Consider the following 18676-nt stretch of genomic DNA (forward strand, 5'->3'; position numbering starts at 1 on the left):
TATATATATATATTCACGAACATTTCATTTTAATACATGACTGGTGTCTGGTTTATAAGTGGATAACAATGAAGAAGAGATCATGCAATACTCTTCACCAACCGGGCTTTGAAAGGTCCAGGATGACTTTGAGTCAATAAAAATTAAGTACATCATTATTTCCAACGCAGTCCCAGACTTTATACACCGAATGCTTGATTTGGTATCATGTTTTCTGGACAAGGCAGTTCTCAGTTTGCTTTCCTGTTCACAATGTTTGAGATCTACTTCCCAAATTCTAATTTCCTTCTTCAAACACTTGACCTACAATTAGTTCTGTTGATACATTTATGCATATAAATGTTTGATGTACTTCATACATAAAGGTCTATATATATAAAAACAATCAAGACCAACCTCACCTAATCATAATCGACCTTCAGGCGGCCAGGAATTTGCAATTACTTCTGCATAAATATGCAAGAAACATTTATAGTTTTTCAAGGCCTGCTCTAAATTGGCAAATGTGTCAGCAAAAAAGAGGGACAGTCATTCAATAAGCGGGAAAGAGGGACAGTCATTCAATAAGCACACTTTGTGGATCAGATTTCTGCCAAAAGCTGTCAAAAAAAAGCTACGATTGACACTGACCTTTTGATCTTGATCAGGCAATCAAAAAAATTTCAAGTGTTACTTTCTCTGAGGGCATTCTGAACAAGGTTGAGTGACAGGAAGTGATTTCTGGGTATCTAATTTGCATACAGTCACGTGCATAGATGACTGCCTACAAAGACTTAGTCTTAATACATTTATGATTGTTTAGACAAGTTCAAACAGGTATCAAGGTTGTTTTCACAGCTATATTAATTAGTGAATGCATATGAACGAACACTTGTATATTATTTCTACATATATATTTGGCAATATATGCCATCTCTTCCTTATACATATTCATCAGGCACACCACTTATGAATAATAATTAAACCTATACATATCATATTATAGGAAAAAGTGATAGCTGCTATGCAAAAAAAAAAAAAAAGATTTCTTGGCACCTATTTTTTTCTTTATTTATCTGATTGGTGTTTTGCACCATACTCATCTTGGCAAAGAAGTAACCTTATTCCGAACAACTGGCAAAGTCTGTCACTGCTTGATCATTTATGAACAAGGTGGAAATCAATCAACTCAAATTAATTAATTGTTACATTTGTGCTAAGGCTGGATGGACACTTGAGTACACTGCCTTTATATTGTGAAAAAAAGATTGAAAGCCTAATGTGTACACAAGAAGACACAGAAAACAGGACTGATGTGTTTGAGGTTTGCTTTATCCCTATATTATGCTGCCAGCCTACAGGGCATGTGTGACTTTGGATTACAATGAATTTCACATCAAATTTACTAAACCATGCCTGAACTGAACTGAATTCATCGTGGCCATGATGAACAAATTCATTTTACTAAAGATTTTTCCTTTTCGAACAGAACTAAGAATTCATCAGATATTTATCTCCAGGCTATCTAAGTGACTTTATTAACCGCAATATAACTCTGATAAGGGTAAATTGCATTCCTCTCAAAATACTATCGCTCAGATATCTAAGAAGTCCGTGATGGGCCTCAAGGGTTTCTCCATCAGTGAAGTAAATCAACCTTAAGAGGTCAACCCTTAAGGAAGTGGTCAGTCCTAGCCCACATGTTCCTCAGGCTGACCAGTAATGGACCCTGACTTTGGCTTTACAAACATGGCCAGGTATTACAATGAGCTCCTATTGAGCCCAATAGAGGCTGACTTTCTCACAGTTGACCTGTCAGTCCAGGAGTGAGCTATTGACCACGACACCCGTTAGGTCTCCTGTCTTTTATTTCCCCCTGCCCTCATATTGACTCTGTGCCCACTGTTCACACCTCTAAGCTGTTTAAACAGCCACTCTAATGACTGAGCAAGAAGAGATTTTCACCTGTCCATGTATTGTGACTGCTCTGGTATTGTGCTGGAGTCAAAAAGGTTCCCCTAGAGTATCCTCAACTATACTCAGAGATTTGAGCCAGAAGAATTAATTGACATCTGGTGTGAAAGAGTAAACAGCTGCAGAGAGATTAGTGTAAGAACCCGCACAGGTGAATATGTCCCAGATTACAGTCTTCACAGATTGAAAGTTTCTAAAATTCATGGACAATGCTTTATGGCCAGTGATTATTGTTTGCCAAATAAATAAGAAGTCTTCTTTTTTTGTTTTTTCACATCATCTCTTTAATGTAATCCTGCATCCATGTCTTTTAGTTCTTTCTGAAAATTACAAGGACTGAGAGACAAAATACACCTATGACATGACTAGATTTTCAAAAAAGCAATAAACCCATGCAAAGCCTTGGGTGTGACTCGAACCAGGATTGACCCTGGATCTACCGCTCCTGAAGCGGGCGCTATACCAACTAGCGGGGCCGGTTCGAACATGTTGAAGTCAGGATTGAAATCAACCACATTCTTGCAAGAATAAATGTTTTGATCACCATACTTAGTTCTATGTATCTTTGACTTTTTGTAGCACAAGACAATCTACATGTGTATAGCACTGAGACATTTACAGTTGGCTTTGAGACCTGTAAGTTTGCTTGTACAGGTTGTTTTAATGATCTGACAACACTTTCAAAAAAATCTCTCACATGTGATGACAATCAAATTTTCAACCACACATGTGGTCCTTAACTTAGAAATCTTTCAAACCATTATTACACTGTGTGCATTTTTTTGCAAAAATATGGCTATAAGCAAACTTGGACAATTACAACAGATCGCCCATTCTGTACACCACATGTGAATGCCATTTTAATGTAGTACTGATGTGTGAAAGGGGTGTACCGGAAAAGTTCACGCAGTACACATATGCCATTTTTTTTCTGACATCTATAAACATCTAGCTAGAGCATGAGAAAGAAGAAAATCAAAAGAAATCTTCCAAACAGAAACAAACTGCCAAATGTGTGTCATAAACATTTAGATTCTGTGTCACTTTTTCATCAGAATTACGTAGGCAAACCTGACTGACAACCTCAAGTCTATTTCACAGGAACAGGTATTTTTTCCCAACATTGGTAAAGTCAAAATTTCTTACCACCTTTACTGCTTTCATAATTCAGATAACAGAAAAGCTAATAAATTGACTGAACCTACTAAAAATTCCACTGTAAATGTAACATGTCACAGTTCTAATATTATAACATTAACATCCAGAAAATAAATTGGACTCGCCACAAATATTTCTGCAAATATTGCCAATGTGGCATTAAGCCATAATCATTCATTCATAAAAAAAAATTGGAAAATACAATTTGTCACAAAGTAAGATACAATACAGTACGTACAACGTGCGGACCATTTAAAGGTGAGCTGTCCCAGTTTATCAAATTTTTCTCACAAATTTGACACAGTATATCTTAGATGTTGTAAGCAAACAATTCATTTCAAGGCAGATAGGGGGAGTTTTATGAAACTTGGTATTCTCTACACGCTTATCTGCCCTTGATGTCCTCCCCAGTTTATGACGTCACAGTGGAGCAATGCCGTTTTGTGCAGTTATGACCTGTGCTAATCCTAAACCGAATTAGGATGGGATCAGTTTTCATGCCTTCCCATTGGACCCCTCCATTCGACGACAATAGATAACTGCCATGCCAAGAGACGCCATTTCATGCAAAACAACCACTAAAAATTGTGCTCCAACCATTTAGAGGAGGCATGTTTTGATCCAGCTTACAGGCTAAAAATGGGGTTTGTAATTGGATTCCAAAGCAGACTGGAAAGTAAAAAAAAATCTGAAGACGTTTGAAACAGGAAGCATTACCTACTATTTTCAACATTCCTGGTAACAAAAGCAGTTTTCCTGTCAGAAAACGTGGATCAAAACCAATGTAGCCGACACTGGGCCTCTAAACTGAAGTACCACTGTTACATCACGCATATCTGGCACACTAGGACCATTCAACAGCAGACAAGCGACGTGAATTTTTTTTCTCAGAATTTTTGGCGTTAATTATACTTTTAATTTCTAGAAGTAAAACAACTCATCAGATGCATTTTTTTGTTTTCATTTTTTTTCCCATATTACAAGTAAAGTGAGAAAGAAATCGAAAATCGGGACAGTTCGCCTTTAATAAACATCATACAAACATCAAATAAAGATACTGTATCTCTGTAAAAGATCAAGACAACATCTTTAAAATACTACCAGCCCTGACTGTTCAAAGTTGTTTTTTTTTTTTCAGCCATAAATCAGATTCTATTTCTCAGCTGACTTTTAACACAAGGATGTCTCGATGTCAATGCACTTGAGTACATATAGCAAGCGTCTGACATGCAGCTAGGTATAAGACGTGAATCTAAAGAATTCCCCTGTACACCTGTAATCAATCTGCTCACAAGCATTCACTTGTTTACAGTTTAGCCTGTGCACCTGTAAATTTCATAACGTGAAACAACCTAAAACATTAACAGGGCGACAGGAAAATCAAACTGAAAGGTGAAACAGAGAAAAATACATACAGCAAACCTCCGTAAGACAACCCTTTATTCGGAGCGAAGCTAAAACTTAACATATTCTGTATGAACTCAGTTATCAAGAGGATTTTGTGAGCTATTTTAATGTCTAATGAAATTATAATGTCCCATTATTTTCCACTTATATTATACATAGGCATACACTTTGGTTTGTCTAATTTAAGTGTTCATCTCAATATATAAGAAAGTGGTAGTTTAGGGTTATTTTCCTGCCTTACCTTTCAGAAGGGTTGACACACATGTATCTAGAGCGTCTGACAACAGTTTATCTGGTGTACAGGAACATTCCGAGCCATTCAAACACATTGCGTAACATTTGACCCCTGTGTGTAGGCTTGCCTCAGTGGAAGCATAATGTCAGTTCAGGTAAATAGACTGAGGTTTGATGATACACTCTCCTGTTCCCACCTAATCCTATGCAACACTGAGGCGAACAGACATGGGGCTCCACAGGGGGGTTCTCACCTAATCCTATACAACACAGAGGTGAGCAGATATGGGGCTCCACAGAGGTTTCCTACATAACCTGATACAGATCACAGGAAAGCAGATATGGGGCTCCACAGAGGTTTCCTTCATAACCTGATACAGATCACAGGAAAGCAGCTGTGGGGCTCCACAAGGGGTTCCCACTTACTCATATATGACACTCTGTTTGCAGAGATTTAGACTGATGGAAAGAATGGGACCCCATAGTCCTATCATTACACAGGTGAGCAGACATGGGATTAAGATGGATGGGGAGACTGGGATCTCATAGTCCTATCAATACTCAGGTGAGCAGACATGGGATTCGGGTGGATGGAGAGACTCGGACCTCAAAGTCCTATCAATACACAGGTCAGCAGACATGGGATTCAAATGGATGGAGAGACTGGGACCTCAAAGTCTTATCAATACTCAGGTAATCAGCTATCAAGGTCGAAGAGGTTTACAGTAATCGCAGACAAGCTTAATATAAGAAATATTAATATATAAGAAATATAGAATATTAGGAAAATTACATTATAATTATGATACAATATACTGTTGAGCCTGCATGATTAATGACAGTCATGGTCCAAATTTAAACTTTAATCCGAAACCAAGCGACAAGAATGCATACTTCAAGAAAAAGGGAATGTTTGAATTCCCTCCCTGCCACATGCAGCAAGATCGATATTCTGATTTAGAACGGCTGTTAACAAACAGGGCTTCCTGGGCTGACACTAGACAACAGAAGCCACAGCCACTGCTCCTGTATATGCGCTTGCATTTTCTAACAGTTCAAGCACGCCCTCATGTTAGCCTAATGGGTGAGGCTCTACCTTGCACTAGCAACTTAGGCCAGCTGCTAAGATATGTATATAAGGAAAAGAGTTTTGTTTCGTTTTTTAAATTTTTTTTCTTAAATACAGGTACATGGTGACAAAAACAAGGCAATATCCAGATTTCCTTTGTTAAATGGGAGCAGTTTAAGGTGTTAACCACCCACAATCCTACCTTACCAAAGGTAAGTGTAAGGATTTAAAAAAAAAAAAAAGCTGGTAAGTGTATTAAGAAATACTGAAAGATATCTAAAGCATATCTTTAATCTCATATTTTTCTGCCTGGTCCATAGCAAGAAGTCTGTCTTCGGTATAAAAGACATAAATAATGTAGAAAATGGAAGAATTTTCCCACCGTCAGGTGTTAATAGGTGTGCATTTAACTTTCCATTAGTATCGGTAAATGTCAGGGCCTTTTTTGAAGGTCTGCTGTATAAAGGATTTGCCTATTCTAAAAGCTTCTCTTACAAAGTGTAACACTTTTATATGCAACACAAAGAGAAAAAATACAAAATAAACCTTTAATCCGAAGAAGATTTGAGGAAAATGAAAGACTTAACACATTAACAGAATTTGCATGAGTGTACTCAAATAAATATTTATAGGTCAAGTCAGTGACTTAAATACCAGAGTTCACTTCATCACAGAAAACAGAATGAAAAGATTCCATTTATTCAAACATTTTCTCCTCCACTTGCAGGTATCAAAAGGCATCGAAAAGAAATATTTCTGTAGCTATGCAACAATGCCTTCAGTGTCTTCAGAAGACGAGTTTCTCACATAGGGGCGTGGCCGTCAGCGCAGAACTGAGCCATGCCTGTTAATGGGAAACCGAGGAATTTTAATAATATTTGCTTATCTAATATGTTATAGTGAACAAGCTCGGTGAAGTGGGAAATGGGCATGAGCAGGAGAAAAGCCATATCTGATATGGCGGTAGAGCAATGTTAAAAAGCTTAGCATTGCCTGAAGAGTGTAAATCTCACATACATCTGAAACTAAACTGAACAACAAGAGAGAATTTCATTAAAGTGTGACATAAAAACCAGGGGTATAAATTAATCTCAAACAGCAACTTAAAATAGCAATATCTTTTATCTGTGTAGACAAAAATGTAATCACCTCAGAGAGAGAGAGAGCAATCTTGCTCTATATGCTTGTAGGGGCTTCCGTGGCCTAGTGGTTTGCATGCTAGTGCAGCACAATGGCCCAGGAGCCTCTCACCAATGCAAGCACTGTGACTTCAAGTACCTTACATGGGTGTTGATACAGTTATAATATATACATTTTGCAAAACTGATGGTACTTTTATTACATTTGTGTACTTCATGCTCTTTCCAATATATGTCTAACCAATAGAGTGCGAAGACTGTGACCCTAAAGGCCATATACAGCCAATTCAACGATGAACATGAATATTGCATTACATCTACTAACAAACATACTTACCTACAGGTAAATAATGAATTCTGATCAATACAGGTACATACATGTACGATAATCAGGCCACAGGTAATGGTAAGTAATATGTACACGTAATATGGGTATAGAACCATTAAAAAGACCTGGATATAAATAACTTGGCATGAGGATGATATATAGACAAGCTTACATGTACATGATGATGTAGGAGGCAAAACTACACAACCTGCGGATGGTCGTGGGTTTCCCCCGGGCTGTGCCCGGTTTCCTCCCACCATAATGCTGGCCGCCGGCGTATAAGTGAAATATTCTTGAGTACTGCGTAAAACACCAATCAAATAAATAAATCAAATCGATCACATTTTATCATGTTTATAAACCCATGATCCTGACTTCAACACTATGCAGATGTATTTTTGTAAATGTACATTTTATTATTCCATCTTAACTGGTGAAAATTTTTTCACTGCTCTAGTCACATGTAAACTAATCATGGTACAGATGCTCCCATTTTTAACACACGATTTTATTTATTTATAAAAATTTATCCATTTGTTTATACAAATGGTGATTATAATGCCATACCCAGAAATATTTTGCCATTATACAACAACAGTTAGTTTTATGAATGAAGAAAAAACAAGGTGTTCAAAGTAAACCACTGGACTCTTCACAAGCTACAGGCATGACAAGCCTCCTAAATGTGACAGGGCCATCAATGATCCAGAATGCCGTTGCTGTGAGTTCAAGTCTAGCTCATGCTGGCTTCCTCTGCATCTGTAACCTGCAGATGGTCGTGGGGTTCCTCCCACCATAATGCTGGCTGCTGTCATGTTAGTGAAATATTCTTGAGTATGGTGTAAAACACCGATCAAATAAATAAATTTAACAGAGCCATACTTGAAGCAGTGAAAAATGGAACGGATCCTGCAACCTCAACAGAAAGGCACTGACTGGCTTAATTAACACACTATACTGCTGATGAATTATTTATTTATTAATTTATTTATTTGACTTAACACAATACACAAGAATTTACCATGGTGGGAATCCATGCCACAGAAGCTAAACCACCAACCTTCAGCAAGTTACTGATGAACTTTCCTATGTGCAACATACACACTTGAATGTTAAGTTGATTGAAAGACTATTAATATAGACTGCACGTGCAAATGGCCCTGTGAATGCCATTGAATAATTATTGTCACAGGGGCCCCTCGAACAGGGTAACCCAAGAAATTCCCTTCCCAAGACCTGGTTTGAGCCCCCACCTCGTGTGTCCTAGTGGTGACTAACAGCTCAACCACGAGCGCGAAGACTACAAATATAGTAACAACATAAGAGTATACTTACAAGTCCAGCTATTGGTGTGGACAGCTTGTTGATGCGTGTTATAGAGCCAGGCTTAAGTCCGTTCACTAGTCTGGGGAGAAAATTACACACAGTAACAGTAATACTTATATAACACTACTGATATCCCCCTGCGATTAACCCCAAACTCTGATGTCAAACAGCGAGGGTATCATGGGGGGGAAATTTTGCACATGAAATGTCAGGGTATCACACTAACCACCAATTCCTAACACAAACAAGTGTTAAAACCAACCACACACACTTTCCTAGATTGACTAGTAACTATACTAACATTATACAATTTACAAAGGACAATATAATATAACTAGCCTGTCAGGTTGATGTATATAAAGTTTAAAAGACCACACAGGTTTACAGACTGCGACACTCAGTCATTACCAAAATTCTTCCACAATTTTATAATGTTTACACTGTGCGCACAATTAGGCCATAGGGAGAGTCTATATGTCAGGTATTAAAGGTACTCTTGTTTCAATTATCAGCCCTGACATTTTGAGCTATCAAAGTCATTTTATCTCCACAATCAAATTGCTAAAATGGACAAATTAAATACATGTAACTACATCTCCAATTCCATTCTCGTAACTCAACTCAAAACTCAACTGCCCTCTATCACACACAAAAACATTTACAAAATCCAAAAAAAGTTCCACATCCCTTCTCTCTTAACTTTTTGTCTGAAATCATTACAATGACACAAGTTACCAGTAACAAGATAAACAGGTAAAATAAAATACGAAGTCTTGTGAAAATGGGCTCAACAGGTAACAAAAAAAAAAGCTTTAAATTTGTGATAACTGGTCCTTTTTATGTGTTATATCATACATCTTCAATTATTTGAATGTTAAAGTCAAATATGAAAGAAAATTAAATTATACACATTGCAGCCTTAATTCAGGTGAAACAAGAGAATAATTTCATCAATTTTCACCCAAAAATATGTATCTGTAGCAGCTGGTGAACATCCAAAGCATAAATCCTTAATTAAGTACCATAAATATACAGTCTGTCAATATTTAGCATGCAAATGAATTTGACATAAACATGTGCACTGCTAAATTGTTCTGAAAGGGGTCATTGGACACCTTGTACAATAGAGTTATCCCCCTTGAAAATGTATTGCTCATAGGTGTGGCTCAAAGGTAGCTTAGGTTCACTATCATTTGACACCATGAGGAAAATTTCACTGACCTTTACAACTCGAATCCTTCCACATGTTTGGTATGCGCTGATTAACTAATTCATCTGTAAAGTGAAGTAAAACACGTCAAACCCATCGTCGTTAAACTATCTTTGAACAGTAAATCCAGCCATTAAGATTTAAATGTTTGAATCAAGCAAGTTTTAGTAACGTCCTCCATGTTTTAAACTCAACCTTCATCCAAGTTCCAGCAAGGTACCTGCTGGTGGTTTGAAACTTTCTTCCCACAGGACTTTTCATGGAGAATTTGTTTTGCAGTTCTGTTTTTTTAGTTCATTCAAATAAAAGGGTACTCTGGCCATTGGGTTTTGTAGTAAAAAGTCAGCCCGCTCCTACATTGCTGGAACATGGTGGAAGTTTGACTTTAGAAAGTGGCAAACATTGCTTTGACTTTCAAAAGCTGGACCACTGGTAAAAGATGGTTTACCAATGCTGGATTCTGGCTTTGATAATTGTTGACTCTACACTTCCGATGACTTTATAATAAAGAATCAGTATACCGAACATGTGGATGAGTTTAAATTGTAAGGGTCATGAAGTGAAATTGGACATTTGCTCTATGTAAGGATTGCTCTGCTAGCCTCTGAGCTAGCCCGGCCGCTACCCTAATTCCTCAACCTTTTCGCATATGAAAGGGTAACTTTCAGTGCAATTTATGCATATTTTTAATTCGATTTTGGAGACAAAACTACATTAGCTGGAAAGGCCAATTTCAGGGCATCTCAAAAAGTGTAATTTTATCAGTTCACAGAGAACAATGCCTTCAGAATATGCTTGAATAAACATCTTGCAAACATGCGAAAGGGTTTAAGAATGACAGTACATGTTTTTCTGTTGTGTATTACACAAATTCAGTGACAAAAATGTATCATTAACGCACACACGTAAACTAAATTAACCTTTAGCAAAAATGACTGACTGTAAAATTATTTTACTGAGGTAAGAAAATCAAAATGACGACATAAACATAATCATCCTGATAAAAACGTGTGTTGAATATACAGGAAGAAAAAAACATGTGAAGCGTTTAGGATCTTCATAAAGATAACAGGCTACTTGGGTTGGGTTTTTCATAGTCATTATCTGCTTGCATCCTATTGGCCATCAGTCAGGTCAAGGTCACAAAAAACATTCTCAAAATCATTACCTCATTCATGTATCTGTGTATACGAGAAAACAGATTAAACTATTATACAGATATAAATTTGTATTTGAATTACTTATGGTCTAGTACAGCTTAATTAGTGTGCAAAATATCCATTGAGGAGGATTCTTCATTCATGAATAAGTACATGTAGAAATTGGGTGTTACTGAAAAAGTATTTACAAGTAACAAAAGTAGGAAGTTTTGCCACAATCATTTATCATAGTAAAGACAAACAAAAAAACCCAAAGAAAAAAAAAACAGAGAAAAAGCTCCTCAAATGGTGCATACATGTAACGAACTTATTGCTTAATTATTACGAATGAATAATTAATCAATTAATACTCATTTACTGGAAAAGTTAAGTCACTAGTAAATTAAAATAACAACTGCGAAACTACATATACATTTGCATACCATAATTTATCACATTTTATTAAAATTGTTACTTTTGACGTCCCCTAGGCTAAATGCAAAAAATTTGTTGAAACACTAAACTGGCTTAATACATGTATATGACTTCACTATGGCATTATGGATTAAGGAGGTTCAAATTGCCAACAAAGGATAAATAGCTGTTAACACATACAATTCTTCTTCCAGATCTTCTGATTTAAATTTCAGCACTACAGGATATATCCTGCTTATCAACAGTTTAAGCAGAATACAAATTTATAATTCGTCTCAGTGCCCAATCTCTTACTGCAGCAGTTAAATTCCCTACCTTCAGGCTTAAGCACGTTTCTTCCCTCAAGAACAAATTTCCCACATACCTAAATCCCACATATGAATGACAAAACAAACACTTTTTGTACAGCTCTCAGCTTATATACGCATATTTGTTGTTTGGGTGAAAACAATGCATTGCCACAGGCTATAGCTACTTACTCGCAGAGCAATACCCCATTCTGTAATGACCTTCTTAAGTCATCAGGGTGCGATAATTTCTTTTTCGTCACTGCCTGAAAAGAAAGAATACTCAGGATTAAAACAATTTTCTGGACGTACAATGCTTTGCTTTTAAAGGCGAAACTAATCTTTCACATGCCTGCAGTTAATTAAGTAAGGGTTGTACTAGCCTGTATAGCTGAAATAGTCACTGTGGTACCCATATATATATGTAGTAACTGGTAGTACAAGTTGAGCTCATTGCAGTACCAGCTGGGATTTGAACCCATGACCTCTGCCCTCTCAGGTCACAACATACAACACTTTCCCCCCTTAAACAGCTGGGTTTACAGCACAGTATGTACACAAATACAAAACATCCTGAGGCAGATTTACACCCAACAGAGCAATATACACTCATGACACATGTCACAAATGTCAAACCACTAAATCAGTAATGGCTGATAAAGGTCCCCGATACAGTACATGTAAATTTCTAACAGTATTAAACTCAAAGTCAGTCTCCAACATAACTTATGTTTAATATGTTTCAACATTCAGCTTCATGCTCCTAAAATGTTTTTCTGGTCATTCCGAATCAAACCTTATATATTTATATACTTATATATATATATACTATATTTGTTCTCCTTTAACTGCTAAATAAAATTGGCTAGTTTTGTTGCCTGAACAAATCTAAAAGCTGGTTAAGGCTTATTAAAGGTTTCAAGTCACTACTGAAAACTTTTAATGAAGAGTCTCTCAAATAATCATATTTAGAACAAATGATTAATTGAGGAAAGTTTGTACAATGTATTATCATCTGTGGTCCCATGACATGCATATACCAAACAATCAATCCTTCACCTACACTATTTTTAATTTAATCTACTTGTCTGATTCAGACAATTTTACTGATCTCGGATGCTTTTGAGGTTCGTTTGCAAGATAAGATGAAAAATGTACATTTCAGCACCAAAAGTAATATTTTAAGACCATTAGTTTCCTCTAAAAAGGCTGAATTTGAGGCAATTTTTTGGACCATGAATAACCATACTCTGATTTTAACAGATCTGTGGCAGATGTACCTAATGTTATTAAATATCAGTCAAAAATAAAAGTGATGGACTTAAGATTTGCATCTGGTTTACAATTGCTTCCTAGTTGTCTCACTGCATGTATACACTAATAAAAAATATGTGTCATTTTTTAGAATAATCAAACTGCAACCTATACTTCAGTTTGTCAGCAGATGTCCTTCTGGGAAAAAAAAAATGACATTTTCTTACAAGGTCATATATATTAATTTATGCAAGAAAAAAAAAGCATTGATAATCCCCATTTTATGTAACTTAGCCATATACCTATGTATATCAAAAAAGACTCAAAGAAGTCTTGGGTATTCTGTTGATGAAAGAAGCCTTTTTTACACCATGACGGTTAATTTATGGCTTGTCAACAAATACACATTTAGGCTATGACATTGGTTTGGTAATAAAAATTAACATGTAATTTGTGGCTTGTTGTTTTTGATTACTGTCTGTAATTGAGAGCGTGTAAGCGTTTACACGCATTTTGTTTACATCATCCTGTCAAGGTGAACTACTTTAAGTAGTTCTCGTCAGGTGTTGCCGCTTATCTTATCTGTTGATCACAACTCGATCATTTCTTCCTCACTTAACCTTTGATGTCAGTCACTACACTATGCGCATCTTGTAAGGCCACTGGTAACACATTTTTGCATTAATGAGGTATCACAGATGAATATATACAGTCATACGCGGATCAATGTAAAGACGCTGGTGTGGAGGAAGAGATATGCGGGCAAATATGTACATTAAATTAAACAGTGAGCCTGGTATTTACAATTCTCAAACCGCCTATGGCCATAGCAAGGGCTCACCTGTTAAAGGGTATCAAGCTTTTCAAGAACATGTATTTGGACAAATTAATTTTTTTCCGATGAACATGATTTTCCACGATTTTTTTTGTGATTTTCTTTGATATTTTGATTTTGCTTGCAGCCTAGTTGTATATTTATATATGTATTTTGGGTACCAAAAACTTTCCCACTTCAAATTGTTGCTACAGTTTCATTTCAGGTTTAATATCCTCGACACATGAACTGCTGGAACACAATACAACCCACCATACAGCCATTATTAAGTGAAGATAATAAAACCTTGCCTGCAAAAGATAAAACCTTGCCTGCAAAAGATAACACCTTGCCTGCAAAAGATAAAACCTTGCTTGCAAACAACAGAATGAACTTCCCAGTTTGCATCATATAATCACACTTTGTGATAAGACAAAATACAAAAGCAAATTTCTATTTTATTTTTATTCCAAGTTTTGGAATTTTAAGAGTCAACTTTCCCAGGAAACAAAAATTAAAGTTGGATTCAAAATACATCTATTCGTTGATGTCTAATTTAAGTTGTCAATTTAGTACATGTGTACACACACATTTAGTATACTTATTCACAAGGTCTTAGTCATGTGACTTATAAAAACGTCACAACATCCCATCAATCTACACACACACATATAAAAAAAAACAACACAAAGATTCTCTAAACTTGCACTCATAAATGTCACTTTAATGAACACACACACACACATCCTTTCAGATATAATTGCCAATATTTCTACATGACGCAGATGTGTATGACAGCTTTAACAGACAATGTATTGTAAGTAGTCTAGTTAAGATGTTTCACATATTCTAGAACTGTGAGAACCAGTGCAGTAAGCTAGTACAATGCTGGCCTATCCTACAGGAAAGCCTTAATGTTTTAGTATGAGGGAAGTCACCATGATTAAAGTATCTATATCAACTACTAATTCATACAAGGTAGTTTGTTTACTTATTTTTACCAGGATCAACCACTGCAACCAAATACAAATTTTTTTGGTCAGTTTTTGAAGATGAAAGCTGTAGTGCATAAGGTCAGAGGATATCCATAAACCTATATGCTGCGCAACTCATCCTATAATTGACTTTCATAAGATCTTGATAAAAAAAAACTAGACATTTTTCTCCTGACATTGCCACTGCATAAAATAAATACTGTATTTCCCGGAAAGTTTTGTATGTCAAAACGCGCTTTCAAAACTATAGATGCGGTCACTTCAGTTTTTAAACTAAAACTTGTCAAGAAATGATGAAATCAAACATCACAAAAAACTGCGAAGTGGCCCTGTAAGAAGGATGAATAAATCAGTCAAGCAAAATAAGTCACTTGAAAAGTGCTAAACTTTTTTGATATACACTAAGAATTAAGAGAAAATGGGTAACTTCATTCCGTCAAAGCTAGTACGGGTTAGAACATCACTGTATAGTTCCAGACAAAATAACAGCATGCAGATGTATGTTATTTATCCCAAGAAATGATGGAGGGAAGCTCATATTAATTGCCATGGAAACAGATGTCTGCAGTAACATGTGTTGCCATGGTGAACACCTTGATAACCTTGTAGAAACTGGTTCTGGTGTTTGCCAAGTCTGTCCAATCTGGACATTTAAATTAGTTTACATTTATATTCCGGCTATAGTCATTCATACTGCAGTAAATCACAGGTAAATCTCATGGAATTCTTAAATAACTATTTGCTCCGCTGTATGCACCGTAATATAGTCCAGTTATTTGTTGGTGTAAAATTCCATGAAATTGAATTTTTATCCTGAGTACATATTTAATAATTACAGTTTTTACTTCACATCAAATCGCACCTCAGCAGCTTTGCTACACAGTGTAATTTCACAGGCCCACATAATGGTCTTTTACCAAAAATCCATACCTTTTTCTTTTCAACTATTGAAGTAAAACTGCATTTGATGGATTAGCAATCTCCAAGACTTGGCAAAGTATGTAATTTAAATCCGTACAGAGAAATACCTTGAAATAAACTATTTTGTTAAACATGTAAAAAGTTTAAGCAACATTTTACACTTACAAAAGTTATCTCTAGATCTTGACAACTACTTGACAACACATTTCATTATTGTTTGTTCTTATTTGCAATACAAAAAAAGCATACTACTGCATACTTTATTACAAACTATTAAATCATACTTGACGTGAGTAGCAATTTCCTGGAGCTATATTAAAAGACACAATGCACAGGTGCAAGTTTTTACATGGTAAGTTAAATAAAATCCACAATAACAATGGTACTTTGTGCTTTCTTCATTTGTCTAAATTTTTCTCACAACTAATTAACACTTCTCATAAAAACATTATCCAAAGGAAAATTTTGTCTGAATGGATTTGAGAGCAACTGTAAGTAGAATGAAGGTTTAGTCATAAAGTACATTAAGCGAAGAAAATGCACATGCCTATATGTGCCTAAAAAAAAAAAGGAGGCTTTTTAAAGTCAAATGTTCAACAGTTGACTAGATGCTTGCCAAAGCCATTCCTAAAGAGTGCAAATTAATCTGGACAATCAAGTGTGATTGTAATTAATTAGCACCACTTTGTCAAAGGTAAAGATTAACCAGCTAAGCTGAGCAGTGGGAAATAGTTGACCTATATATAGAGGCAGTGGGTTTGTGTGCCATACCAAGTGTTCCTTCTAGCCTTAGCTAAGTCGCTACAGATGCCAGGAGCTTGGTTGGGGTGTGGCATCAAGGTGCTCTAGTCAGACTGGAAAAGGTTATAGGCTTGCTAAATGTCAGGCTGGTTCGAGCTATTTACAGCTCTACATATCCTACAATAAGTTCGGCAAAAAAGTCAGCGAGAAACAAGAGCATGCTATAAGTCAGCCCAAGTAAACCCTGCAGTGCAATTAGTTTAATGGTATAAAGACACTAGCTGCTTTCCCCACAGCCCAAGCTGAACATAACCCTGCTATTTATATACATATAACTACTACATGTATATGTATATATAGGCAATCCTAGCATATTTATTATTACACCATATAAAATGACTCATAATTCATGATAAGATTTCAAGACGAAAACGACACACAGGAATAAATCTTCTTATAGACAAACATAAATAACTTCCATTGTTATCTTTCTATTTTAAAGACAAACTTTTATGATAAGCTAAAATTTATGTGACTTATCAGTTATAGATAGTGTTTAGGTATTTCACAACTGGGTACCTCATGTAATCAAATCATGACTACATCCTCTGTCTGGCTGTTCTATACTTGTACAAATCTTGTACCACATACTGCCACAATAATAGAGTAGCATTTATATTGCCTGTGTGCACGTAGGCTTTCATGCAGAGCTTTACATAGTCGTTAGAAAACTAAATGACCTAAGTATAAAAATATTGATTGATTCATTTACCAATTTATTTGATTGGTGTTTTACAACAATAATAGTTCACTTATATGACAGCGGCCAGCAGTATGGTGTGAGGAAACCAGGCAGAGGAAGCCAGCATGAACTGGACTTGAACTCACAGTGACCACACTGGTGAGAGGCTTCTGGGTCTAGTGTTAATATACTGCATGAGATTAATCAAGTTTGTAAAAAAAAGTATATACATTCTTTTTTTTTTTAAGATATTGAATGTTTAAATATCTTAATTATGTGTTTCATATGTCAATATAGTATAAAAAAAATGGTGTGGATTAATTGCTATACTGAACCAACAATTAGTTAACAGGTGTATATTACTTTAGTAACTTACACATTCATGTATTTCTACTTTATTGGATTCAGTGTATTGCCACGGTGTATATACCTACAGGTAAATTTAGGCTAGATAACTACAGGCTATGTACACGAATGCAGACCTATATAGAGGTGGAATATTTTATCGAGGCCTGTAATAAACCCATGTGACAGCGTTCACTGAGTGCAGATTTGGAAAAACATCATTTCTCAAATTTCAAATCCCCACCTCACATGTGTCCTGTGCACTTCCATATCATCTAAAGGTACAGGGTAAAGTCAAAGTAGATGGAGTCCGTTAAGACAGCTTTGGTTGATTGTTTACCTAAAAGCTTACGGTACTACGTTAACAGATGGGTTAGCTCACCTTCAGCCACCTTTCAGTTTCTTGAAGCGCAAGATCTGTGAAAAAGTCTAACTCTTCGTCGATCCTGAACCTTGGGATCCATTCTGCTTCATCTTCCGACTGGGTCGAGGCCATGGCAGTGTGTGGTCAGTGTCCACATCCAAACGGTCAGCGCCGCTATCTTCACAACCCACCGTCCCTAAGCCCTTACTCTCCGCCTCTCCACTCTCACAACACGCCGGCGATCGACTGCAACCAGCTACAAACTCCGGCGCCGAATACGTATAAACTCCTCTCACCTTCTTAATTTCCAGCGTGAACTCTGTCAGTCAGTGACATCTTTTTATCTTTTGTCTAATTCCATTAGATGAGTTTATCGCAAGGAAGTAAACAGAAACAAACGAAACTTGCCAAACTCCGTACACACACGAAGACCACCCATAACAATGGGGAATATTGTCCTCCTATCGAACATCGGCCCCACGTGGTCCCCGCTTACCGTTCTCATTGGCCACAGCCATACGCCGTAGTCGTTGATATGTAAAGTGTCGCACGTGGTTTGACTCTGAGAACTCGCGGAATGCGCGGTATCTTGATAACGTTATGAAAATCTATTATCCAAGCATCAGTTATTACTTTTTAACATGTGCGTATTGTGCAAATGACATTTACGATGTGGATGATGTTAACAGTAATAGGCCTTTGTTTACTTTTGGTTATAAAATATAATTTTAGAAGAATAAAAGTGGAAGGCTCATTGAGAAAACAATATATAGTAAACATGTACTTCAGAGAACAATAAAAAAAATACATCAGTA

At 36.3% G+C, this 18676-nt stretch overlaps 1 protein-coding gene across 4 annotated transcripts in view; it reads right to left on the reverse strand.

Moving 5' to 3' along the window:
- Positions 1 to 18391, reverse strand: part of LOC135473991 (LIM domain only protein 7-like) — a 75977-nt gene extending 57586 nt beyond the window's left edge. For all 4 annotated transcript variants that reach the window (XR_010444610.1, XM_064753967.1, XM_064753968.1 and 1 more), the window contains exons 1-3: positions 17880 to 18391; positions 11878 to 11951; positions 8624 to 8693 (exon numbers count right to left, since the gene is read on the reverse strand). Coding sequence is in view for 3 of the 4 variants with exons in the window: in XM_064753967.1 (XP_064610037.1) it covers positions 8624 to 8693; positions 11878 to 11951; positions 17880 to 17993 (258 nt within the window). In the remaining variant the exon portion in view is untranslated. The remainder of the gene's footprint in view (positions 1 to 8623; positions 8694 to 11877; positions 11952 to 17879) is intronic.
- Between the last annotated feature and the right edge of the window lie 285 nt (positions 18392 to 18676).

The sequence above is a fragment of the Liolophura sinensis genome, chromosome 8 (assembly GCF_032854445.1).
Source record: "Liolophura sinensis isolate JHLJ2023 chromosome 8, CUHK_Ljap_v2, whole genome shotgun sequence".
In the NCBI taxonomy this organism is placed as follows: domain Eukaryota; kingdom Metazoa; phylum Mollusca; class Polyplacophora; order Chitonida; family Chitonidae; genus Liolophura; species Liolophura sinensis.